Genomic DNA, 26977 nt, shown 5'->3' with positions numbered 1-26977 from the left:
TAAATCAAGAGTTTGTGCTGAGCTTGTGGCATATGAGAACAACTCATTAAAAGCAGGCAGGAGTGCCAGGAGTGAATGATGGCCTTTGTGACTATCACAGGGCTCCAGTCTGCTTGCTGCTGTGAGTAAGAGGCAGACAACAATTACTGGAGACGTGGAGGAAAGGAAAATAAAACTGTGTATGCAAGATTTACCACAACTAAAACAAAAACCAGGCTCAGGCCTGGTTGGCCTCCAGTGATTCCAGAAAATAACACTGCTAAAAGGTGAATTCAGACTAGAGAATGCAGTTTCTAGAAGCAGAGAAACCTGGGTGTAAGGGAAACAAAACATCAGCCAGTGATCCTGTCACAGTGAGTAATCCCTCTCCTTTTCCTCATCCACAACCACGGTGCTAGACTTGGATGGGAGCCACTGATGCTGTGATGGCAAAGACTGGAGCTGCAGCATCCCTGCAGCCACCACATGAGCACAGAAAAGCACAGGGCCTCAGATGAGTGAAGGGACAGAGGAGCAGACTCACATCTGTAACCTTTGCTGTCCTGCAGCATTCTGCTAATAATCACCCATCTCTTCCTAATTCCCAGCCCTCTTCTCCCAGACTGGTGTTGAGTGCTGTCAGACACCACATCAGCCACATCCTGCATCTTCTCCCTCTGCTGTCTGCCAGCTCGGCTGTGCTACATTTTGGGAGCAAAGCAAAGCAGCCAGGCTGCACCTCTGAGCTGGCTGATCATTCTCAAACCAGCCTTTGAGGAACCTGCTCCACCCAGAGAGCCACAGGCCAGTCAAGGGCTCTGCAAACACCTTTCCTTCACTGCTCTGGGTGCTCTTCCCACTGTGAGGTGCCCTCTTCTCTGAGTGTGGAAGGAAAGTCTCTTATGAAGCAGAATATGACAGAGCTGATAATCTGGCTTGGTGTAGTTACATTACTGTCTAAAAATGAATGTGTTATTGCATTTATTGACTAAAGATCATTGGTTTAGTACATTAAGAAACCACAGCTTCTAAGGAGTTTCCTATTAATTTACCTACATTGAGTTTTCCATGATTGCCTCATCATGTGCTGTTATTTCGTTATGCGCATCCTAGATGAAGGCTTTTAGCACTCAGCCTGAGCTGCATCAAAGTGCTGGCATCTGCCCCAAGAGTTTGTGCAGTGGGGATTGGGGGCAGACGCCCAAGGGTCCAGAGAAACAAGACATCTGAATTATTTTTACATCCCTTCACAGTTAACCCACAGTTCTACTAAAGCACAGTGTGTATAACACTACGTTCAGGATGGATGATAACAAAGATGCTCTTGTAGCTACTCCAAAGTCCAAGGCTCCTTTTTGACTGGAAAAACCACAGTCTGACATCCTTCTTTTCAGACCCTCCAACAGATTAAGAAGATATTGAGCTAACACTTTTGTTTCATCTTCCCTTTCCCTTGCAGAAATCAAGATGGGGGAGATGAAATGAAGACCACAGTGGGAAGGAATTCAGTAGAAAACAGAAAACAATCACACTGGCTCTAGCAATTAAAAATCCATGCCTAGGAAGACATGCGAGGAAGACATTGAGATCAGAGTGGCTGATTTTCCAGAAAACAGAACTAGACACGAACAGATGAGAGGACAGATTATGAATAGCACTGCTCATTTTCATCTCTGCCAAAAATAACCTCAGTGTTAAGCAACTGAGAGGAGGCTTTCTCTGGGGAGGAGTCCCTGCTCACACTACACCTCCACACATAAAACAACCTCACCTGGCAAATGGAAACACCACAGAAGTCAGGATCATTTTTTCCAGCTAGACTGTTGACCAAATCTTTGCCATTTGTCTTGAAATGCTGTCTGTGCAACTGATGATCACCCAATATTTACCCACACTTTTCAAGGCTAACCTTCAAGGAAGGCCATAGCACCACTAAATATGTAGCAGGAAGCTGATTCAGAGGTTCAGGCTATTTACCCAGATGTAAAGGATTTCCTACCACAGAGAAACTGCTTTTTAGGAATCCTAGATCATGCCCCATTCCTCTTTGTTACCCATTCAGAGATGGGATTTACCACTCTACTTCTGAGCACCTGGTACATGCAAACCTCAGCCATGAGTCCTACCCTCTAGACTGACAGAGAATAAAAAGAGCCAGCAGGTCAAAAAATAGCAAGAAAAGAAAAGATACAGGTTGAAACAATTAATGAAGAAAATCAGAGATACATATACTGTTAGAGCTGCAGTTTTATACTTTCAAAGCTGTAGTTTGTTGGCTTTCTGAGGGATACAGAGACTGGTGATTTTGAGAATTAAAACGGACTCCAAAAAAGAGCATGCAAAAATCCGAGTTCACAAACATGCGGCATCACTCAGTGCCCTGCCACTCCTGGGCTGTCCACCTGCCTGGCTGTGGGGCAAGGAGCTGGGGGGTCCCCTGCCAGCATTCACAGCATGCAAACTCTGGGCAGTGGGAGATCAAGAAGGTGCATGTTTGCTGCTGAGGAGCAGGGGTGGGGGCAGAGACTCTTCCAGTGCAGGTGTGGAAGTATTTATGCACAAGTGAGATAAGATCTATGTGTCTGTGTCTATGGCCGTGGGTGCACTAAGGGATGCTGGTTGGGAAGTCCCTGAAAACACCTAGCAGTTGTCAGCTGGATGAAAAAGATGCAAACCCTGCTCGTACAAAGCCCTGAGCTAAAGCTGTCTGTCCCCCTGGGGGTCTAGAAACAGAACCATTCACAAGGCCAATGTCAACGCTCAGGGGAGCCCTGTCCCCTACGTCTGGCGGGACAGGCTGAGATTAGTCCTTCTCTAGCTGCGTAGTAGAGGTGCTAGATAGGCAAGCTGTGGCTTCCAAAGGCCACCAGGCTAGGAAAGGTCAATTTGTCACGGTCAGAGAGCCAAAGGAATGGTGACTGAGCAGAGGCAGGAAGCTGGTATTTCTCATGCTACTAACTGGACATTGCTGTACAGTGCAAGTCAATTTGCAAGGATTCCCTGGACCTTGAGGAGGGATGGAGCAATAGGGAGGAAGGGATCTTTAAAAAAAAAAAAAAATTAAATTTAAATTTTGCCTTTTTTTTTAAATTTTCCATGATTTGTTTAACTTCTTTTCCTGGCCTCCTCCCTTGCTGAGCAGACACTGGCTTGGCTAGCCCAGCCCAAATTCCCCATCCTCATCCCTTCGCTTCGTGCGCTCTGCACAACTGGCAGCCAGGGAAGGCTCTAATTTCGGGGCGGGCAGCGGGGAGGCTCTTCCACCTTTTTTTTACTCATCTAGTACCTCTATTAAGCAGAGAAGTGATCAGAACGGGTGGTAGCAGGGTAGAGGGAGAATGAGCCGTGCAGCTTTTGATTAGTTTCGTGCGACGCATTTCCCGTGGTACCTAGAGTTTCCTGAGCAGCATCCGCATAGTGACTCTCTGCACGGTTTGCTTTTACTGGAAATGAGGGGAGAGTAAAAATTAGACCTGGAAGCAAATGCCAGACAGGAAACTTTTGATTATGGACTCTGGGTTTAAAAGACAGGTGTTTTGAGGGCCGGGTTCATGACAGGATTGTTCTGTTTGAGTGTTCAGTGAGGAAAAAAAAAAAGGTAAATCAAAAATCATGAGGGTTTCTGAAATTTGTTTCACTGTGGTGAGTAAATTTAATTATTAGACACGAGGCATTATGCTCATTGAGTTGGTGGTGTCAGTTTATCTACAATTAACCGCAGGAAGATTTTTCATCTGTATTGGAAACAAAAAAAATACTCTGTTCTTCCTCTAAATATATTTTTAAAAAGTAAGATTTTTCAAATTGTGTAAACCATGGAAAGCCAAAACTTTAACTTGTTTTGTCAAACAACGTCCAAAAAGCTCAAATTTCTTTTTTTTTTTTTTTTTTTCAAAAATAAACCCACTCACAAAAAGAGCTAGTTAATCTGTGAATTATTTGATATGGAAAATACCCTTCTATTAAGCCTGGCATTGAAAAAAACAAAAATAGATAAAAAACAGGGTGTGGTGCAGTCCCTTATGAGAAGGGAGTTGAACATCTGTGTTCACAGATCTGGTTTTATTAATGATTTTCAGACAGGGCCTACCACTTCTGGGGAGTTGCTGACTTTGAGGAGGCACCACCACAGCTCCATCCCAAAAGGCTGCTCAGGCACTGCCCTGCCAGGAGATCCCCACCAGGACCAGGGTCCTCCACGCCATGGAGCAGCCCTCTACCTGTGGAAGGGGAATGACGTGGCCCCATCACCCCACCAGGCCACCAACCACCAGCAGGCAGCTCTTGCTGAATTCAGGGGCAGACTGCAAAGGCTGAAGGGCATCAAATCCCAGTCTTATTTTACACTTGATGTGGGTAATCAGAGGAGCTGACGGGCACAGCATCCCATGCAAGCTCAGCTGACACTGCCCTCGGCATCCTGGGGCCTCCTCAGGTGTCCACAATGGGACCCTGCATCCCCAGGTAGCCCCAAGGGCCGGTGGTGCTACCAGGGCTGTCCTGGAGCTGGTGTAGGAGTGGGAGATTGAGCATGCAGAGCCTCAGGGAGACACATGGGCTTCTCTCCTCTCAGTCTCCTCTGCAGTCCCTCCAGAAAGATGCAGTTCCTTCCGTGCAAATAATCCGCTCCCCTAAAGGCAACTGATTATTTCCAGATTACTGTCAGTCCCAGCATGAGTCTCTGACACCAGTTAAATTGGTTAGAAGGCCAAACATCAGCCCAGGCTCATGTGGCCCATGGGGTTCCTATGATTGACTCTGGTTTTCATGGGCAGCAGAGGTTTGGGACACCTTGGACATCCTTGGCTGGATGAGCAGGGGCCCACTGAGTCAACCAAAGGCATCCTCCAGTGCGTACAGAAGCCTTAATCACACCCCTGAAGAGAGATCTTGGGGTTGTGTGTATCTCAGACAGACATATACACACACTGAGAGAGAGATATACACACAGATAAACACACACGGTACAAGGACCCAGCCCAGCATTCACCCCGTACACAGGCAAGGCCCTGCTGAGCTCCAGGACAAGCCACAGCTGAGAACAACCTTCCAAAGAGGTTCCTCTCATCACCTACAGCACTGAACTCATGCTGGACAAAGTAATCTGAGTTTTAGCTTCCCACTTCCCTGGAATCCTTCTGTTTCTTTTTCTCTGATATGAATGTGTTATTATGATCATTTGGTTCATTAATTTTCTCACCCAATTGTATTTTTGAAAATGCAAGAGGAAGAAATGTGGTCGTGGATGCCTTCAGATGTTTTTCAAACCATCTGTTAAAGAGCATCTGAAGCCCACATTTCAGACAGAAGCCTCCATAGCCCTGGTGAACCATGTGTCTGTCTTTTTGACATTACAATCAAAGCAAAACAAACAGAAATGAGATGCCACAGCTAATTTTCAGCCTGATTAACACAAGAGTAATCACCCCCCATTACCACTCTGATCTGCTGGCTTTCTGCAGCAGGAGGGGTGAGAAAAGCCCTAGCAGAGAGCATGCCCCCTTCCCTGGGGATATGAAGGAGAGTGGATTTGTTTTTGGACCCTGCATGGCAGCAGTGGGGTCCCGGAGGTGGGATGGGTCCTGGTGCCCTGGCAGCACAGCCAGCCTGGGGAGGGGCAGGGGGCAGTGCTTGGCTGGGGCAGGGACACAACACCCACAGTGATGGGCAACAGGAGGCTCTGAAAGTGTTTGGCTTTTTTAAAGGGAGGAAAATAAAAAGTGAGGAAGGGGTACATGGCATGTAGAAAAAGGCCAGCATCTCTTCTGCTCATCACAGCCTGGGCTCCACCTCTGGGGGAGGTGAGCTCCTGGCCCCCAAGCGAGGCAGCACTGAGCATTCCCAGCACTTGGATGGGGATGCAGACAAGCTCGTGGTGGAAAAACAAAGCAGAAACCATAGAGAAAGGACATAACCTGTCCCTCAGATCAGCTGTCCCATTTTGTGCCAAGACTAAATCAAAAGCCACCCAAGAGAAATTCCAGGTGACCCCGAGCCTCTGCCACACTGACCCCATCACCTCCTCCTGTCCTCCCAGCCTGGGCAGCAGCTCTCCCAGTGCTGTGTGGGCAGAAATCAGCATGGCCACAACAGCAATGGGGTCAGAGGGCAGGACCCCAACAGCCACCCTCTGCTCTGGCAGAATGCTTGGGATGCTCCCTGACCTTGCAAGACAATGTTTATCCTGCACAGCATAATCCCGTGTGCCATGCCAGCATCCCTTCTCTAAACTGACATATAATAAGGTGAAAAGTAGTGAAAAAGCTCTTTCTGTTCCATTTGCTGCAGGGGGTTTGTGGTGTATCAGTTATGGAAAGAAGGATGTAGGAAATCAGCCACTCCCTACAAATCACTAAAACAGGAGGAACATCCAGTTCCCTCCAGGTGTAAGACTGTTTCCTTACAGCAATGGAAATGCAAAGTGAAAAATCCTTTCCCAGCTGAAGCAGTAAAAGTGAAGAGCTGGGGTCTGCTAAGAGAGACAATTCATCCCCAGGAGCTTCCTGAGTGAAGCATCACCAGCAAGTGGGTGATTAACTGTCAGGTGGGCAGAGAAACAGGATGAGTTCTCTTTTCTAAGGGCAGGATGACACAGTGAGCATCACCGAGAGGCTGCTGGAAATTCGAGTGGGTGGAAGATTTGGGATGTGAATGTAAAAGACCCAGAAAATTTTATTGGGGAAAATAGGGAATTTGGGCCCCCTTGAACACAAAAATCCTTCCTGAGGTCTGAGGCATTATCAGATGAAAGGAAAAGGACAGTGGGGACAGGTAGAATTGGTATTGCCCTAACAAATCAGAAGGAAGGAGCTTTGGTGCTGCCATGGCAGCAGAACTGAAGGGTATGGAATAAACTTTAAAGCTCTGCACAGCAGCTCCAGACCCTCAGCTTCAGCCCTCCTTGGGCTGGGGTTTAGCAACTAAACCCATCAGTGTCACAAGAGACAGATGCACCACAGGAGCAGGAAACAGCACTTGGAAATTACTCTGATGAAGGACCTATAAATAGTAAAAAATACTCTGAAAAAGCACAGGGAAAGACTATTTTTACTTCTTTCTGTGACATAAGGCTGAGAAAGTAGAAAATAATCAGGGAAAAACCTGCAACCTCTATGAAGAAATATTGTACTCAACTTCAGGTGCCAAGTAAATAAATATGAACCCTGCAAGACAGGACAGAGATTCAAAAATAAGAAATAAGGCTAGTGACTCAGAAATAAGACTGTTTAGTCTGATTAGATTGCAGGGATGCTGGCTGGGGTAACCCTGTAAGAGACTGTCAGAACTCAGATTTCCTTGGCTATGGAGCAGATGGGGCTGAACAGGGATTTTTTTCTCATTGCACTATAAGAAATGTGGATTTACCCTTTGATGCATCCAAAGTTTACTGCTGGCTGAGGCAGGGCAGCGGAGCAGCCAGACCCTGGGATTAAATTCTGACCCTCCACAGGCAGGTGGCCAAGATTTCAGCCTTGGTCTGCTCCCAGAGAGCTGTTCCCAAGTAATGCTCCCTGCTTTAATAATCCTGGATGGAGGCTGCCTTCACTCGAGCTGCACTTAAACAAAAAAAAAAAAAAAAACAAAAAAAAAAAAAAAACCAAAATCTGGATAGTTGAAACATGATCTTGGAGATTTGGGTTATTTGGCAGGAAAGTAGATGGAGTGCTACAAAGGTTCTGCTTGCAAAGAAAAGCTCAAATGAATGACAGAAAAAAAAAAAAAAAAGGGGGGGTGGGGAGAGGGAGAAGGAAGGAAGGAAAGATAAAATTTTCCACCCTTTAGTCAGCAGTATATCTACCCAGATATCTTTGGTTGGCTTTTATGCCAAGGAAAAATTAGCTTCTGGCCTCTTATAAGCTAAGAGGCATGGCAGAGAGGTACATCTGCAGAATGCCTGGCTCTAGCTGCACTTCTGAAAAATGTATTCATTGTTTACAAAATTTAGGCTGTAAGCTGTGTTTTGAGGAATGAGATGGAAGATCAGAAAGCCAAGCAGATGATCTCCACTGATCATCTGTGTCTCATCAGCCAAGGAAAAAAAAAAAAGAGATTCAGTTCCAGAATTATTCTTTAAAAGAACTGGAAAATACAGGACGAAAAAAATCCCAGAATTAAATACTTTTAAGTGGATGAAGAGTGTCCTAAAAGTATCCCAAACACCAGCCCTGCTGCTTTCCCTGGGAGTTGTGAACGGAGAAAAGCTCTACCACAAGTGAGATTTACAGCTGCCCTTGGAAGGTGCTCGCCACGATCCAGAGCACGCTCTGCACCGTGGGCTCGAGGCGTGGAGGGAAGATGGAGCAGGGAATGTGCCTCCTCCCCAGGGAATGGGGAGGACCAAGGGCATCTCTGCCATGCCACCTCGTGCCGTGCCAGAGAGCCCTCCTGTGTCCCACGGAGCAGCAGGTCCACGCCGTGCCCTGCAGCGAGAGGAGCTCAGCAGAAGTTGCTAACGCGGTGACATGGCGATGGCTTCGTGTTCCCCACGTCACCTCTGCCCAGCACGGGTGACAGAGACACAGGCAAAGCCTCACCTGCCCTGGGCACACGTTGAGCCTGCGTTATACCGAGTTACTCAGCTATAACCCCAGCACCAAAATAAAATAAAGAAGCGTAAACCAAAGCCCTGCTGTCACCCCCGTGAGTGCCTGCCAGCTCTGCCTGTGCTTTCACCACTCTCCATACCCCCCCAGCCTCACTACCCTGCTCCAGCCCGAGGCAGACTGGAGGGAAGATATGATTTAAGGTCCAGCATACACGTAGATACATCGGACTGCACAGCACAGGAAAAGCACGGTAATACCTAGGAATGCTTCCCTCGATGGTGCCACGACATGGTACACACACACACACAGAAATCTACAGGGAATGCATGGGGATGGCTTGTTGGCAGTGATACAGACCTTGGCGATGGTTCAGGCTGCTGCTCTTTCCTTTAAACAGAAGCAATAGTACATTAGCATGGTGTCAGGTGGCAAAAGATGTTGCTGCTTCACTGTTAAAACATAACGAAACGACAATACCAACAATACAACTAAGTGGAAGTTGTGGACAGAAGAAAGGGAAAGGAGCACTTAATTCCTGGAGTTTCTGGCCCGGACAGAAGATCACTGGAGACTCACACAACCTCAGAGAAGACACATACAACGCACAGGGTTGAAGATTTCATCCCAACCCATCCTTGTGCCTACGCAGCACTGAGACACCTGAGGGTCGTGTGATTTGTGTGAGCACAGGAGGACTTCTGTGGGCTCAGAGAGCTGGCCCCTTCCTTTGGAAATGCACTGCCCTCATGTTTTGCACAGGGGGAAGAGTTTGAATGGCTCCCATGATCTTGGTGCATTCACTTTTCCTCCCTGGCCATTGGGACAGAGCTCGTGTCAGATCTCTGAATGCACGGATTCACGCTGGGTGCTGGGATTGGACATGGGTGGGAAGGAGCATGGACCCCTTCCCTGGCATCCTGACACCTCAGGTGGGGTTTGTGCCTCCAGAGTCTTTGGCAGCTACTTTACCAAAGTAGTTGGCAAAGGCAGCATGGAGGCAGTGGGACACCACAATCTGTGTTTGCAGTTTCATATTGTGATCCGAAACTGGATTGCCCCGAAAAATCACTGAGGACAACGTGAGCTGAATGCCTACAAAAGAGCAGCCAGGACACTGCAAGCCATGCTAAGGCCACACTGAAAAACACCCCTCACCTTCACTGAGCAGGCATTGCGGTGGTATTTCCCTCCAGCAATGAGGAAAAGCTGCTCTGATTCACAACTCCTACACTGGGGAATGGTGTTTAGTGGGGGCCTTGACCAGCCCTGTCCCTGCAGCCCCCCAGAGAAGGAGCAGACAGTGTTTTCTCAGCAGATACAGCTCTGCCTCCCCTAACACAGGCGTCCTCTGAGTGTGATGCTGCACCAGCCCTGGCCCTGCTGCTCAGCAGTGACCACTGAGACCTGCACAGAGCCTGACCCCTCTCCCTCAGCTAAAGGCAGCAGCCTGGAAATAATAAGAAAAATCTCCTTCCCCCCACCTCTGCTTCTTGCTCAGAAAAGCTTGGAAGCCCAGCTTCAGTCATTAGCTCAAATACTCACATTTTAAACTGTTCAGGCTGGCCCAGAGGTGTATTCTTTGGGAGGCACACAGCCCAGGGCAGGCCCCATCCCACACCCCCCAGCTGGCTCCCATGCCCACTGGCACCTCTCCATCCCTCCCAGGGTCTGCACACTCCCCATTCACCAACAGGGCAGCCTGGAGTGCTCAAAACCCCAAGAACTGCCCCTCCCAAGCAGAGGGTGAAGGTGCAGGACTCCTGCCCTTCTGGGGGATTCACATAAACCCTTCCCCAGCCAATTCAGCAAAAATGTCTCACTGCTGCAACCTTGCCTGCTGTCACTGGAGGGAACAGAGAATGAATTAACACATCATGGGCCTGAGTGTCCTCTGAGTGTGGTGAGGAGCAGAAAGGTCAGAGGAAGATTGGGATCACTACCTCCATCAGCCCCTTTGAGAATATGGCTTTGAGTTGTCAGTCAAGCAGTGTGACATTGCTCCAGAGCCAAGTTAGGCTGAAGGAATTCATGTAGAGCACGGGAGAGGGGCAGGGAGGAGGTCACTGAGTGACCCATGTGAGACCAGCTGTCAAACCTCTTTCATCTTCAAGGATGTCCATATGCAAAAGGCAGGAAGGAAAAAAGAAAAAAGGAAAAAAAAAAAAGAAAAATATTGCAAAGTGTGTGTGTTCCAAACTCTCTTAACTCTGCTGCTAACCTGAATGTCAGTCCCGACTTGCTCTTCAGGTTCCTCAGGAGCTCCAGCTGGTTCAGAGGAGGGATGAGTCTAGAGGGAGAAAACAACAGGCATTAATATCCAGACAGAGGTGATTCCAGAGCCTCCTGTCTCGGCAACTTCCCCTGCTGCCCCATCCTTTCAACCAGAACCAGCTTTGTGCCACCAACTGCAGCTGGGGGACAGCGCAGGAAGGATGGAGAGGGGTTTGGCTGCTACTTCCAACAGTGTCCTGAGGCAGAGCAGTGGGGTAAGAGAGAGAAAGTGACAGCGAGAGAGAGAGAGAAACTTGTCTGCACCACTGGATTTTGAACCTCCCCAAAACCAAGCAGCTGCCAGGGTTCTGGGCAGCCCGGTGGTGTTTTGGCAGAGCTGTAGTCTGGCAGGTTGGCATTGCTAAATGGAGAGAAACTCCAGCTTTGGGGGAAAATAGGAAAACTCAACCCTGCTCCTCTTGGGAATGTGGGAGGGCATGGGAAGGAGAAGCTTGTGGAGCAGAGAAAACAAGGACCTGGGGTTGGGAGCACCCCAGGAGAAAAAGCAGTGTGCCCCAGAGTCAAGTTTAATCAATTTCCTACTCTCCATGTCAGGTTTTGCCCTAAAATGAGACAAAATCTTGTGTCACTGCCTTCCACAAACGATAGAGCTTGCTTCCCTTCTCAGTTAAAAAAAAATAAAAAAATCTGACAATGGGAATCCTGGTAAGAATTAAAAATCCAGAGAATATCCTGTGGCCTATCCTGCTTTTGTGCTTAAAAGACATGGAATTAGCTCCACATCCATTTTTGGGCTCTTCCCTGAGACCCTGGGAATAAATATTGCTTGGTCCATAAATATTTCACATTGATATTCCCAGGCAGGTTTTCAACCAACAGAAACATAGGATGGAGGTGTCAGGGGAGACTGTAAGGAATGAGGCTTCTAATAAAATAGAGATATTCATGCTCACATTTTTTCAGTCATGATGAGACCAGTAGTTTCACACTTCACCTAAAAAAAAAAAATCCAACTCAACTGGAAAAGCCTCTTCTCTGCAGGCACAAAACTTATCCTCAAAACCACAGTGGTTCAGCAGAGATTTTGTGTTCACAAGATTGAGGCAATCAGAAAATTTTCCAATTCTAAGTATGGAGAAAAGAATAAAAATAGGCCTGAAAAATTTTGGCTCAGCTCCTCAGTCGCTTCCATCCAGAGAAAAGCACATCCTGATCTGCTGAATTAATGATCCTCTTCATTCCAGACATCAGGAAGAAGCTGACCTTGATGCAGTGGAGCCCTGCTTGAGTGCTGGGCTGTCACCTCCCTTCAGCCGGGTTTGGGGATGCATTCCAGGTTGGCAGAGGTGGTGCATAAATCCAGCACAGGGTGTACTCAGCAGGTAATGAAGGGTGCACAGCTCTTCTTTGGTGAATTAATTCCTCAGGGAGGTCCATACCCAGCAGAGCACAGGAAAATCACCCCATTTTCTCCAGCTGGGATTGCAAATCCCAGGCTCTCACTGGTGGGAGTCTCAGCTGAGGAGCTCATTAGCTCAAAAGACTGGAGGATTCAGGATTCCAAAAGAATTGACTTCTTTTGTATCAGCCCATGGTCTGCAGTGTGTTGAAGGTGGCCACCTCTTGGGCCACCACAGATGCTTCCATGAGGAAGTACAGACACACAACAAACACAGAAATTCACCATTTCTGTGGTTGGTTCATGGGCCTGGTGCACATGAAGTGGAAACAACCAGTATTTCAATGAAATAATTATTATTAAAAATAAGTGAAAACATATACTTGACCTGAAATTAAATCTCAGCAAAGTCCTCAGCCTAACCTGTCACTGCAAGAGCAGCTTGGGGAACAGCTACTGCACCACACCATTTCTCCAGAACCTTCAAAAAGAAAAAAACGCAAAACTCTGCACAGCTCTTGAACTGAGCCTGCCCTGGTGTGTGCCCAGGGCACAAGGGACACAGGTGCCACCATGCCAGGTGCAGGAGGAACCTCTGGCTGGGGCTCCTCATGTTTTCTCTCTCTCCTGCTGGTCCGTGTGCCACTGGTTAGCAAGGGAAGCGCGTTCCGGTTAAGGGGGAGCTGGCTGAGGAGTCTGCACACCACGGGACACACACAGCTCATGCCACCCACCACAGCAACACCTGTGAGCTGCTGCAGGTCCCCCCAGCTGCCTCCACCACCCCTCCCAGTACAGCACAGAGAAAGGCCACGCTAACTCCAGGTGCCGGCTCCCGTATCCGCAGGGAAAGGAGGATCCGCTGGTCCTGGGAGCACAGAGAACTGTTCAAGCATTAGGGGACAGGAGGGAGGTCATGCCTCGGGCCAGGACACCACCAGAACCCCACAAGACGAGGAGGGCAGCAGCACACAACACGGTGGGAGCTACACGGACACACCACGACACGCTCGCGGACGCCACGATGATTTTTTGGAACAGTCCCAGGATGAACAGTTAAGGAGATGGTGACAAGGAGAATGGTGCTGGAATGGGATGGGAACCTAAATGAGCCTCCATGCAGTGCTGGAGTTTCTATGAGCAGCCAATTTTTGCCCTAACCACGACTTCATGTCTCCATCTGAAGCTATTTTTCATGACTGAGAACATTTGTGAAGCTTATAAAATACTTCATTACGACAAAGGGAACAGAAGTGGCACATTTTTATTCCTCTGCCAATAATAGAAAAATGTCTGATTCTCAAAACAGGCTGTTGTTCAGCACAACAGGAAAATATATTCTTAATATTATACTTGCAGTTCATTGATGCAATTTGCTATAAATTAAGCACACAGAGCAGTAAGTGTGATTTACTAAGGCTGTAAAACTTGCATCTGTGAAAACTGGAACTGGGTTTCAAAATCAGACACTAAATCACATCAGCTCTAGTGGCATTACTGCATCTAGGGAGGATTTAAACTGCTCTAAGAACAGAGCTTGTCCCGCAGTCTTGAAATGAAAGTCATTTATTCCCCATCTTAAAATATTAACTTGACTACACCTTTAGATACCCATCTCATATAAAATACTCCTGTGATTTGCAAATCTACTCCTTTCTGCAGAACCTGAGATAATATTATTTATCATAAATCTTACACAGCCATATCCAGGACTTTGCATTTGGATTGATCCCAAAAGGTTAATAAGTCCCAGATTGAATAACTGTGGCTAATAACAGCTTAGCTCTAGGTGGGTCTTGGAACTAAAACCTGAAATGGAAAAGTCTTGCTGAGATGAAGCATTCTTCCACCAAAAAATCAGATTGGATTACTCGAAGAAATGAAAGATCCTATCAATTTAGCATTCCAGATCTTTCTTTTCTCCAGGTTTTACCCTCAAAGGCAGGCACCGCTGCTCTGGAGGTTTCATTCTGTGCTACCACTGATGTGCCCTGTGGTGCCACCACACCAGCAAACTCAAAGCCAGGTGGGCACAACTCCTGCAGCTCAGAGCCAGATAAGTGACAGAATGAAGGATGGGAGAAGAGGGTTGGAGAGAGGGAACACACGGGAGTGAGGGCAGAGGGCAATGGAAGATGATTGGGGTTTTCTTGTTAAGCGTTGCATGAATTGGGGAAAGTTGGAAAGACCATCAAGAAATCATCCTTAACAAAGCAAGCTTCTCAAGCACGCCTCCCTCCTCCTTCCTGACATCATCATTTTGGCAGTTTCCCAACACTTGTGTGTACCAATAGCTAAAATGTACATGGAGGTGCAGGGGTTAGTCTGTAGTAGCAGCAGGGCGTGTCTGCTTTGGGCTTTCACTCATTCACTCATTCCTTGGGGAAAAAACTCATTTTCAAAGGTTTCTGTCTTATTTTCTTTCTTTTTTTGTTGTTGTTGTTGTTTGGTTTTTTTTTTTTTTAATTCAAGGTTTTGCATGTTACAGTCCCAAATGAAGAACAAGGAGTGACATGACACACACTTTCAGGGTCACATGCACTTCATACCTGGAGGCACCATACGTTTGCGTTTGCGTGCTTTTCAAGTGTTTTCACCAAAGAAAACCAAAAGGGGTAAGAGAAAGAAAAACAGGGGGGGAAGTTGGGGTGGAGGAGAGGGGGAAAGAAACAGAATAAAGAAAATTAGCATATGAACGAAGTGTGTCCCCAGGAGCAGATGCTGTGGCCAGGCTCACAGGTAGGCACAGGAGCATGGACTGAGCTGGCTCCTGCTGTGGCTGGCTCAGGAGCCATGGCATGCCTGTGTCACCCTCAGGGACAGGCAGCTGGCACCTTGCTCTGAGAGCAAATGGGCACCACGGGGCAGGGAAAGTGTGGGGACCTCCCAGAGACCTTCCATGGGATACCCACAGCCCTCAGCCCCACCAGCCAGGGACACCCTGGGCTGGGCTGCTGGAAGGGCAGGATGTGTGATGGGTTTGGCTGTTTTAGTGAAGGCCAATATATGACAGCAGTTCAGAGCAAGGCCCTGCTCTCATTAGTGACAATAAGAGCAGATTATTTTCCCGATAAATCCAGTGGCTGATGCAGGACAGGTTATTTATCATGTCTGGGTGCACCAACCCAAACCATACCGGCACACACAGAAGCCTTGTGCACATTTCAGAATTTGGTCCTACCACATACTGGATTTAAAGATGAAATCTGGGATTCTCTCAGAGGCCACCATATTTTCCCCCAGACAAATCAGAGTAGCTCTACTGCAGTGATTGGAGTGATGCTCTGGAGCCATATGAGCTCCTCCAAGGCACTTGTAACAATTTTCTCATATCAAGCAGCCAAGCCTTTCCAGAGATGCCTTGGGAAGAGAGATGAGCTAAAGGCACAGGCTCCTGCTATGAGGGATGAGCAGCTCAGTGTTGAGCAGAAAGGATGCTGAGGCAGTGGTGACTGCAGATCATCCCCGGGCACCAGAGAGGGGATTTTGTGTTCCTCTAGCCCACTTCCCAACCACACTGTGGACTGCAGCCACATGTCAGCAGCCACAGCCTTAAGGGGCTGCTGGGCTTGACATGCTGCTGTGGCTGCAGCAGCACCAGCAGCAGCACAGGGCTGTCACTGCCTGCCAGCTGGCTTGGGGAAGTGGGGAGGCAAGGAGAGATGGTCAGTGTGAGTGATGCAAGCTGCAGCCAGAACATACAGTAACTCCCTTTAAAAAAAAAAAAATCCACTTAATTTATTTGACAGCATTCAAAACATATTCGGGAGGAGTTCACTGGTTTTTGGTAAAACCATTTCACTGAGGGCTGAACCCATTGGTGCACCCACAGCTCACTCACCCAGGTGATATTCACTTGATCCTGCACAAACAGGAGCTGGGATTTAAGGGAGAAGCTGAGAGTTCAGAGAAATCCATTTCTAAGGAAGCCCAGGGTGACACTGCTGTGTGGGGCTGAGCAGCACCCACAGCAGAAGCCAGCAAAACTGCTACAACCCTGCTACAAATCTGTCTTGGCTTTCTACTCAAGATAAGCAGGCTCTCCAAACTACTTTTTTTTTTCCTCTTTCTCCTCCCCAGAGTTTCTATTTAGCCTTTTCTGGAGATCTTTAGCTCAGATTTCTTCCTGCATATTAGCTCTGTGGAAATACAGGTTTTAACAAGTGGGTTGTGTAACAGGTAATCAAAAGGGTGTCACTGCATGTCTGGCTGCATGGTAAGTTCAGTATTTCAAAGAGCAGTAAAATCTGGCAAAGTCCACTGAAAACAAGCCCTGAGTGCCTGCATTTTGCAGTGGATTTTGGGCCAAGCTCCATCCTCATCCTCTCCAGTAGCTGATCCCAGGCAGTGCTGCAAAGGTACAGCCAGGAGGTCAGGTACTGGGAGGGAGAGTTTCAATGGGTGGGTTTAATGCTATTGGAAAACAGCTTTGTTCTGTTCTGTTGGGTTGTTGTTGTTGTTTTGGGTTTTTTAGATAAAATCTTAAAGTTGGTTCATAAATTTCTAGGGAAAAAGCAACCAATCAGACACACACTGGGAATGAATCCAATGAGAACTTACTGACCACAACAATGGGACTTCCAACAGGTTTTTATGATGGGTTAAGAGGCTGGCTGCTGTGTATGAATTACAGGCTAAGCTTACCCCAGGAAATACATCCAGGCTGTCTGCCTGAGGGCTAGAAGGCACCAGTAATATGGGAAATCAGGAAGGGATTACTCCTGCAGTGGCACAGCTCAGTGCTGGGCCATACCCCTGCGTGGGAGCAGGGAGATGGGGCACAGGGAGTCCCACCACACCCAACAAAACCCCACAGAGCTACAGGAACATCCAGCAAACATATCCAACCATTCTACAAACACAGAGAGTCATGGATAGGCTCTAAAAATACACTAGGAAGGGGCACTTGGCCCTGCCCAGGATACTGGGAGGTGTGGAGTCAAAATGAGCACAGCATTTTAGCTTCTGAGGAAGCCACCAGGCCCAAAGGGGACATGAAGGATGCGGTGCTTCCCCATATCCTGGAGGGCTGGAAGGCATGGTAGGGGACTCTGTACCCAGCTCCATGAAGCTCCAAATCCCAGGAGGCTGTGAATTTCCACAGCACTGCTCTAACCTGTGTGGTTTCACCATAAAAACCTGCTGGGTTTTACTGCAGGTAGAGCAAGGCAGGTGGGTACTGCTAAAACACTCTGGTGCTCAGCAGCCTCATCCATCATGGTTCCAACGTCATTCCCTGCTTGTGTCAACTCCCTGGGATGGATAAATGAGATACAAGAAATGGGAAAACGCTCCCTGAATCCCGAGTTAGTTTTCCTCCTCTTAGAGATAAAAAAGGAAAAGAAAGGAAAGGAGGACCCAGGGAAAATGCACCTGGGAAAGGGCCGGGCTGGTCAAGGGTGGGAGAAAAGTTTCCTGAAAGGCAGAAGGACCATTAGAGACCAGTTGGACCAGCAAGGAGAGCCTGAGAGGGCACAAGAAGCTGCACGTAGGGTGAGGGTGGTGTTTACCTATGATCCAGGGCAGCTTGGAGGGAAGTCTTCACACCTGGGCACGGCAACTGTCACAACACAATGCAACTACCAGCAGGCGTGGAGAAATAAAGATGAAAAGAAGAGCATGTACACACACAAAGACATGGGAAGAAAAAAAGAAAACACAAAGCAACATGGAAATTAAAATCAAGTCAAAAAGAAAAACAATGAAAAAATACAAAGCAAAAAAATCTCCAAAAGCAAAAGCATATTCCAGCCCTTAGGAGCTCAAAATCAACTTTTCAACCAAGAAAAAAAGTAAATAAATAAGCAAAATTATATATTCAGATAACAAAAATAACTATGGAGACAGTGGCATCACAAGGAAGGCAGTGGAGGAGGAGGCTGGAGGAGGAGGTACCTGTACATGGGGACGGTGACGGTGCGTTCGTAGTACTGCCAGGTGGAGTGCAGGTCTGTCCGGGACAGGTTGGTGGCATAAAATCTCCAAGCCGCCTGTGCAGGAGAAAACCCAGTGGGATTGTGCACCCAGGCATGGCCAGAACCACCCCTGGGTTTATAAACCTCAACCACACCAAGTCCTATGGGATGGATCCAGCATTCTGACTTCCCCTTGATTTGGAAAGTGACAAACTTGGGGTGGTGCCATCATACTCCTGACCATGCGTGCCCAGTTAAAAATGCTGCAGGTCCCAGGCATTCACTGCCAGGCTGAGGTCAGGATGGATGCTGTTGCCCAATAAGAAGTGAAAAATATGGAGAGAGGAGCAGGGGAATGTAAAATGACTAATTTCAATTCTCCAAGACATACAACAAGGCAAGCCTTCTGCATGGACATCTGTTCTCGTGAAGAAAATGCTCCCAACTGTACCTTTATATCAGGATAAATATTCTCTTTGGGGAGAAAAAAAGGGTGAAAACAGACTGTCCTAATGCATTTGTCTTGCTGAGCTGGCTGCTTGCTGAATTCCATCCCTTTTCTCTCTAGATTCCCTACCACATATGCTGTTTTCCCATAGCTGATTTCCTGGCATTTATTCCCAGACAAACCCAGTCACCAGCTGCTGTCTCACACCTTACACACACGGCCCCATTTGTCTCCTCCCCAACTTCTAAAAGTCTATGAAGCCCCCTAAAACCAGGATGGTGTCACCACAAGGCTCCTTGGATGAGACCCTCACCTGGATCAGGCCTGCTGCTGGGTTTCGCCTCTTCTCAAAGTGTTTTTGTCGATGCTGCTCTTGAACCTTCAGAGCAAATCCTGAACCCAAGATGCCCTGGGGAAGAGAACAACAATTTGCCACTAGCAGAGGTTTAGTTAAACTTCCACTTAAAAATTGTAGCCAGCTTTCCCTCCAAAGGTTTTTTCTTCCCTCATTTTTATTCAAACATTGAGGAAGGAAAGAGTCTCCATCCTGGTAATCATGGCATACACTCTCCAAGGGGCAGCAGACTTTGCTGGCACTCACTAGAATTGCAAATTTTCCCAAACTACCCCCAGCCAACTGATAAAATACAAAAGAACCCCACCGTGCTGGCATTCAGCAGATTACCCCCACAGGGATCCTGATCCCACAACACACTGAAATGCACTGCCAAAGGGACAGGGGGGATTTGCTGAAATGGTGTAATCACAGAATAACAGACTGGTTTGGTTGGAAGGGACCTTGAAGCTCACCTCAGTCCAACCACCTGCCATGGGCAGGGACACATTCCACTAGATCAGGTTGTTCCAAGCCCAGTCCAACCTGGCCTTGATGGGGCAGACACAGCTGCTCTGGGCAAACCATGCCAGTGTCTCACCACTCTCAGAGGGAAGTATTTCTTCCTAATATCCAATCTAAACCTGCCCTCTTTCATCTTAAAGCCATTAATTACCCCAAGGAACAGCCTTCTGGGGAAAAAAAAGTTTTTTATTGCTTCCATAAATATTTGTGCAGAGCCAAATCTAGAGCTCCCATCCCATTTGCTCATGCACATGATTCCCAAGTTGTGGATATTCAAGCAGTGGATATTCAAGCAGGCTTTCCATTTTTCTCCCTCATTTTCTGACTCAAAAGCATTACAGTCAGGAGGTCTCTGAGTGCATCACACTGTAGCTGTTAGAGTGCCACCAGCTCCAGGGCCTGGAGACAAGGTCCAGATGAGCTCAGCACCCACTTACAGCAGGAAGGGCAAAGAAGGAGACGCCGATGAGTGTGAAGGTCGCCGCCAGCAGCCGCCCGTTCCAGGTCTGTGGATATTTGTCCCCGTAGCCAATGGTGGTGAGAGTGATCTGCAGGGAGAAGATCAGTGCCCAGCCCTTGGTCAGACAGCCTTAAAACTGAAACAACGCAGCCAAAACTCCCACAGCAGCCGAGTGGCACACAGAGGAGCCGGGCCACCGCGTGCCCCGAGCTGTGCGAGGCACGGTGCAGCTCAGAGACCTGGGGCACCTGCAGGGATGGGCAGCTCCACGGGATGCAGAGACAACCCAACACCCTTCCCTGCTCACGTGCTGGTTTCACACCAGTTGGGAGCGTTTTGGTGCCTTTTGCTGTCACAGAGAGAGCTGCCATCTGGTGCAGAGGCTGGCAGCAGCTCGGAACCTCCCCCAGGAGGGGTTGTGCCTTCGGCTGGGAGAACGAACCGGCTCCGCTCCCCAAAACTCCCTGTAGGCAGCTCAGCAAAGCTATTGGCATGCACAAAGATCTGCTGCTGTTTATTCCCAACCTTCCCAGCAGCGCCCATCAGCTGGTCTCCATTCCCCTATTTAACAACAGCCTGTTAGGCTGAGAGGATGAATTACGGCTCCTTCACACCACCTCATTTGGAGATGGGTTTTGTACTATTGCAATGCACCACGAGAGAGCTGGCAAGCTGCTGTCTGCATTTTAGGGAAGGACCTGAGAGAGTTGTTGGAGACAGAGTCCTCTGAATTCCAAACTGCCGGGGAAGACACTTTTTCCCACTTCAGTCCATGGACAACACTAGTAGGAAATGCTGGCTATTACCCCAAGGCTTCCAAGAGGATTTGGAGAGCCTGGGACTGGCAGGAAAGGCAGAGAGGGATGGTCTGATTAGAAACATCTTTGAGACTTCTGATCCCAAAGGCTGTCCCTGTCACACAGCCTCTGTGGACAGCGCTGGCCCCAGGGATGGGATCTGACACCATGCTGATGTGACATTGGAAACATGCATTCCATTTAGAATAAAAAACCACTTTTACACAAATGCAAGTAGGATCCCAGAGCGCCTTTTAATTGGGCCCACTAAAAGCCTTATCAATTAGATGCTATTTTGACCAAGTGGTTAAAAAATGCATCAACGTGGCTAATCCTTACTGAAACGCTGAGTCGGAGCAAGGCTCTCTCCATAATCACAGCAAAGCTGGTTTACAATATTTTTGTAATTTCTACAGACAAGAAGAAGTGTTGGATACACTATGATAAACCAAGGGATGGGCTTCTGAACACTGAAATTTGGTTTGTCTCATCTCTCCACATCTGCCCATATTGGATCCATGAGCTGGACTCTGACAAAAACTGTTTATTTTAATGAAGCTCAATTTTTTTTTCTGAACTTCTCAGTCTCAGAAGCAGAAGGGATAAATCTGCCCATGGTTTTCCCCAGACTGAGCTCTAATCTGGGCTGTCACTTTTCCTTCATTGTTTTGTTTTCTCGTTGTCGAATTGGGCTTTGTTTTTATTTTTCTGTCCTAACTAAGGGGCTTGAAAAGCAATTTACTGCCTCTTTCCCTTTGTTGGAATGGAGGAGCTGCTTGATCAGCCGATTCCTCCCCAAGCCTGTTATTGGGATTTGATCAGATCGTGGATTTTCATTACATGCTTTGTAAACAAGGCCAAACTAGTGATGGAGCAGAAGAACAATAATGCAAGAAGATTAGAATGTCATTAATTCTCTCTTTGTTAATCGGGTAATCCAATAATTCACATGCACACACACAGGCACAGCAAACCACAAGTACTGCCCTTTCAGCAGAAATGGGATAGGGAATGCTTGCCCCACTGGAGCCTTTCTGCTACTTAGGCCCTATTAATTTTATGAAATTATTCCAGCACATTCAACAGTGCCTTGCCCAAGCGCAATTTAAATAATTAAAGGGCAGCAATACTTGTCAAAACAATGATCAAAGCACCCTGTGGTGCAGGATCTCTCTCTGACCTGCCTCTGTCATGACAGAGCTCAATCCCACAACTGGGAGCACACCAGTTCTCAGCTCCCCTGCAGCTCCAGCCAGTTCAGAAATGTGATCCCCTAACAATTTCTATGAGATTTATGTAAGAAAAATAGCTAAATGGAACAGCCTGAGGCCATTTAATAAAAATGTTAACTAAGCACTCTCTAAGTCAATACCTCATGTAAGTGATAGAAGATGGAGGGTTAATGGACATTTTATTTTAATAACCAGCAGCTGCTCTATGGAAATTACTTACCAGACCCCACCAGAGTGCATCTGCGTATGTATCAAAGTGCTCATTTTCTCCCTTCTCGGCCAAGTACACCAGGAAAGAGGCCAGGATGAGGCACAGGAAGCCAATATACCAGGCAGTAATCAGCTCCTGTGAGATCATTAAAAGAAAGAAGAGAATAATTGCAGTCCTGGTGCGCATCTCCAAACGCTGAGTTTCTTGCTTGCTGCTGGATCTGAACTTTCCCTGCACTTGTTTAGGTTTTGGGGCTTTGGCTGGAGATCAGTGATGGCACTTTCTGTGATGGGACCATGGCTCTGCCAGGCTTGAAGACCAGTCATCCAAACACACACAGCAAATGGAGAAGGGAGTGTTAAGAGCTCCATTACTGCAAGAACTGGAACTGAGACTTTAAAAACTCTGATAATTCCCCAGTTCACACAGGGAAATGGAGTTGAAACTGAAATAGGAACCCCCAGATCTCTGGAGACTCTACTTAGGGCAGGTGCAATTAACTAAAGGAGGAGCTGTGAAGTTGGGGTCTGGATGGACTATCCCCCAAATTTTAATTCAGGATTCACAGGAGTGATTATTTTTGGATTAGGTTAGTGCAAGGGTGGTCAAAGGAGACACACAAATTTCCTGTGATTTTTACACAGTGCTGGAGAAGCTGGCTAAGCTTCTCTGGAGAAAAGAAAGTGAAGGAAGCAGGAGAAATGTTAAAATCATAACTACAGCATCAGGAAGCAAAAAACTAACAACAACCTCTTCCCAAACTGATGCCCTTAGACCGGGTATTGGTTCCATGACTGGAATCTCTCTCTCCCTTCCTTTCTTGACCGGTGGAGCACTCCATCAGACCTCGTGTCTCTGTCTGTGTTGCTCCCCTGTGTTACCTACAGCGTCCTTCCAATCTCCGCAGGCCTGGAAGAACTTTGGGATGGAGAGCTGAACCAAAGCAGTGTCCGTGGTGGGGAGAACACAAAGAGCAGCTCCCTGTCCCTGCCTGGGCCGTGCTCACCTTGCTGTGTGCGTAGACCACGGAGCCCAGGAGCTTCCAGGTGCCGCCGCGCCGGTCCATGCGGATCATGCGCAGGATCTGCAGGAACCTCAGACTCCTGAGTGCCGAGGTGGCAAAGACATTCCCCTGGGAGCCCGCTGCCAGCACGGCGATGGATGCAATCAGCACCATGATGTCTGTGGGAACACAGGCCAGGGAAAGCTGAGGAAGAGCTGCCAGAGCAGGAAACAGGCAACCCCTCGGCAAAGGGAGGAATGATGAGGTGGACTCCATGATATCAGAAGGCCAATTAATTACTTTATTATACTATATTATTCTGTGCTATATTACACTACATCTAAACTGCACAAACACTCCACTGAACAAAATCTCGTGACTGTCTCCTGACCAACAGTCTGGACACGCACTTGGCCCTGATAAGGCAAGGAAACAAAACACCATCACTCTGGGCAAACAATCTCCATATTGCATTCTGCTTTGGCACAACACAGGAGCAGGGAGCAATGATGAGGAGGACTCCGTGATATCAGAAGGCTAATTATTACTTCATTATACTATATTATTCTATACTATATTACACTACATCTAAACTGAAACTGCAGAAACACTCAAATGAACAAAATCTTGTGACTGTCTCCTGACTGACAGTCTGGACACGTGGAAACAAAATACCATCACTTTTTTTAAACAATACTTTGGCACAACACAGGAGTAGCAAATGATATAATAATTGTTTTGATCATCCTCTTCTCTGCTTCTCTCAGGTTCAGAGAATGTGAATCCCACACTGCCAGATCAACACCACAGGGAATGGTGTTGCCACTGTCTTGGGCTCTGCGTGACAGGGGTCCCCTACACCTGTGTCCCCTGCTGGAAGGACACAGCACTAATCTGAAACTGAATGAAAGCAGCCACTTCACACCTTGTGGGAACATCCTCGTTTCCTTCTCCATGGTCATCATTCCCATAGAAAATGGGTCAAAATGCAAATAGATTTTGATCTGATTCAGTGTTAACATTGGGTTAAATCCTTGCCAAAGGTCCCTTCTTTTATCAGCCATAGCTGCCTGTTACACACAGCAGGGAATTCCCCCATCTAAACTGGGAATGAAAATCCGTACATCCTCCATAGTAATCCTAAAATGCTTAGGATCCTAAGGCCAAAGAAAGTCCAAGAAATTGGCCAAGAAAAAAAGTCTTGCTCAATACATATCAAAGATCCCATAAACTTCCCTCTTCTCTGATTTGCTACACAAATTTTATAGGAGTGTTTTTCTGTGGAATAAACTGAAATCCTGCATATGACCATTGCCAGCTCCCAAAGGCAGCTTCCACAGCAAAGGGCACAGCCACTCTGTCCATTTCTAATCCCAGAAAATATCACTGCTGTGCCCAGATGGCCCCTCTCACAGGAGGCTCACTGAATATTTTACAAACAATAATTAATTAAGTCTCACAGCTCCCTTGTGAGGAAGCTCATCAGCACCAGGCAAGGCAAAGTGAGACTGGGAGTCTCAATGACTTGGGAACAGTTTGGTGTGGAGGTTGGACTGAGGATTGCAGGATTCCAGTTCCTGTGCTCAGCTTCTCCTGGCTAAACCCGGTTTCTGTGGCTGTGGACAGCTGTCAGTGACACCTGAGGTACGCAGGGTACTGGGATGGCTCCCAGGCCAGCAGAAAACAGGGAGAGCCCTGTGACAAATAACCAAATGCATGTCCATGGATCAGGACTTCTGCCTTTGGGTTTTTTTCTCTTTCTCAAGGTGAGCATGAAGCAGCTGAAATTTAACCCCCAATACACATGCAAGACACTGGAGCACCATGCAAGCCAGTGCTTGGAATGGCCATCCTGGGCTGGGCAATCTCATGCAGAGGCTCAGCTCTTACCAATGACACAGAAAGGCTTGCGGGCAAATTTCAAGCGTCCCCTCCAGCCCCGGTAGCGGCAGCAGCAGCCGGCGGCCCAGATCCGCACAAAGTACTCCACCCCAAACACCACGATGGTGACAATTTCCTGTGAGCAGGAGGAGGACAGTGCCATTAGTGGGGGAAAAGGGTGGTGGAGAGCACGCTCCAGAATCCAGGACAAACCCATGGCCTCAGAAAAATGCACCTCAGAAAATACAGTGCTGAGCAGTCTGCGCCACTCGACAGAGAGCCCAGGCTGGAGAGATCATCAGATCTCTGCTTCTGTGTCTTCCCTCCCCCTCCCCAGCGTGGTGAGAGGTGCTGCACGTTGTAGTCATGAACTGGAGTTTTACACCTCCTCGTATTGTGCTTGTTCCCCCATCACAGGACTGATGAACACCTCGTTGTCTCCCTACCACCGGTCTCCAGGACTCAACTCAGTTAATGCAGAGGGAAGAGCAGAGATGGGAATCACTGAACCTAATTCTAGAGGATGACAAAAGGGGATTTCAGCTTTTTCCCTAGAAAACTGGCTGGTTGCCTGTGTGTGTGGCAGGAGATCTGGTGCAGGCATGGTGTAGATCCTCCATCCCTTGATGCCACATGAGCTCTTTCCATTTCTTCCCATCTCCACCTGAATATCCTGTGCATGCTCCCTTCCCTGTCCAACCCAGCAAAGCCCTAATTAGTCTGGATCACCTTTTGATTTGATGTAGGGCAGGAATGGGGAAGTGGAAAACAGACGAAAGGAGAGGAGACAGGGGAATTCAGAAACCCTGGATTTTTAAAAATTTTTTTCCCATTTCTGAATCACAGGCTCAAGTGATCCCCTTCTCACAAGGAACAGCTTAAATTCTTGCCTCAAACATCCCCTGTCTCAGGGGTTTTTGTAATTTTGATCTTATTTTAATACCTCACTGTCAGCCCCCACTTACCAGGATGTAAAGGGCCCCTTCTGAGCTGTTCTGGTACTCATCAATGGTGGAAAAGACAGACAGCACCAGGCAGGAGAACACTAGTAGAAAACTAAAGAACACAAAAAGGGAGAGAGATAGAAGGTCAGTCTTAATGGCAGTAAGTTTTCATACTCATACAACGAACTCAGAGAACAATTTTGGATATATTTCTCTCTGAGTATTTACTACACCACCATGTAAAAAGGGTAAGTCAAGCCCAGTTTTGCTAACTGGAAGGGTTATGTGTGGATGGACCCACTGGACTATCCCCAGTCTGGCCAGTGCCAATCCAGTTCCCCTTCCAGCTGGCAGCTCTGATCACTTCTGACATTTTTCTCCCCAAGGAAGTGTCAGCTCTTTCACCAACACACATCCAAAAGCACCCAAACGAGCAGGGACATTTCTAACTGGGATAAGAGGGGAGCAGACTGGCTGAGGAGCAGGAGCATGGCCTGAGAGCATGGGCTCTCCTTATGCATTTACATCCACAAAAACTCACACAGAAGTGGTGCTGCAGTTCTTGCCAGAGTAGGACATTTTTGGGTAGATTTAACGTTCCTTTCTCAGGCAGGTACTTCACATTAACTCCCCGCTGCCTGGAAAGACTGGTGACTTTTTGGGCTTGCTGGGGCATCACTGGGAGGTGGGTGGTTGTTACTCTTCTCTTCTGCGGCCAGACATGGAACAGAAGAAGGGTTTGATCCAGCCCAAGGGAATGTGATTTTGGTGCTGTTGGCACTGAGGAGGGAGCTGGGCTGATCTCTGTCCCCATAAGCTGCAGGGATACAACCTTGTTATCAGCTCTCTCAGTGTCTAATTCACCACAAAATCAGAGGGGTGCTCAAACCCCAGCACTGACATCTCCATCCACGGGCAGCCTCCCAAGAGCAGCCTGGGCAGTGCCACCCCAGCCTGTCACTCACTGCCTGCCCCCACCAAGTGCTGGATGTGCTGATGCAAATCAAAGGGCACAGAATGAGTGACAGGAGCTCGGCTCTCTTCTGACACTCAGCGCCTGAATCCGCAGCT

At 47.8% G+C, this 26977-nt stretch overlaps 1 protein-coding gene across 7 annotated transcripts in view; it reads right to left on the bottom strand.

Annotated features, from left to right (window-relative positions):
- The window catches only part of KCNQ2 (potassium voltage-gated channel subfamily Q member 2), a 73618-nt gene that overhangs the window by 25312 nt on the left and 21329 nt on the right, over positions 1–26977 (bottom strand). For 3 of the 7 annotated variants that reach the window (XM_059862767.1, XM_059862770.1, XM_059862772.1), the window contains exons 2-11: positions 25928–26018; positions 24972–25098; positions 23085–23260; positions 22088–22213; positions 19816–19926; positions 18833–18928; positions 18052–18146; positions 14706–14735; positions 10744–10812; positions 8883–8912 (exon numbers count right to left, since the gene is read on the bottom strand). In XM_059862767.1, coding sequence (XP_059718750.1) covers positions 8883–8912; positions 10744–10812; positions 14706–14735; positions 18052–18146; positions 18833–18928; positions 19816–19926; positions 22088–22213; positions 23085–23260; positions 24972–25098; positions 25928–26018 — 951 coding nt within the window. Of the gene's footprint in view, positions 1–3368; positions 3423–8882; positions 8913–10743; positions 10813–14705; positions 14736–17697; positions 17753–18048; positions 18147–18832; positions 18929–19815; positions 19927–22087; positions 22214–23084; positions 23261–24971; positions 25099–25927; positions 26019–26977 lie in introns of those variants that run through there. The other 4 variants (XM_059862766.1, XM_059862768.1, XM_059862771.1 and 1 more) reach the window with 3 other exon arrangements.

Source organism: Haemorhous mexicanus, chromosome 18, assembly GCF_027477595.1.
Source record: "Haemorhous mexicanus isolate bHaeMex1 chromosome 18, bHaeMex1.pri, whole genome shotgun sequence".
Lineage (NCBI taxonomy): Eukaryota > Metazoa > Chordata > Aves > Passeriformes > Fringillidae > Haemorhous > Haemorhous mexicanus.
The sequence above is the reverse complement of the archived record's forward strand: the minus strand, read 5'-3'. Positions and strand labels throughout refer to the sequence as shown.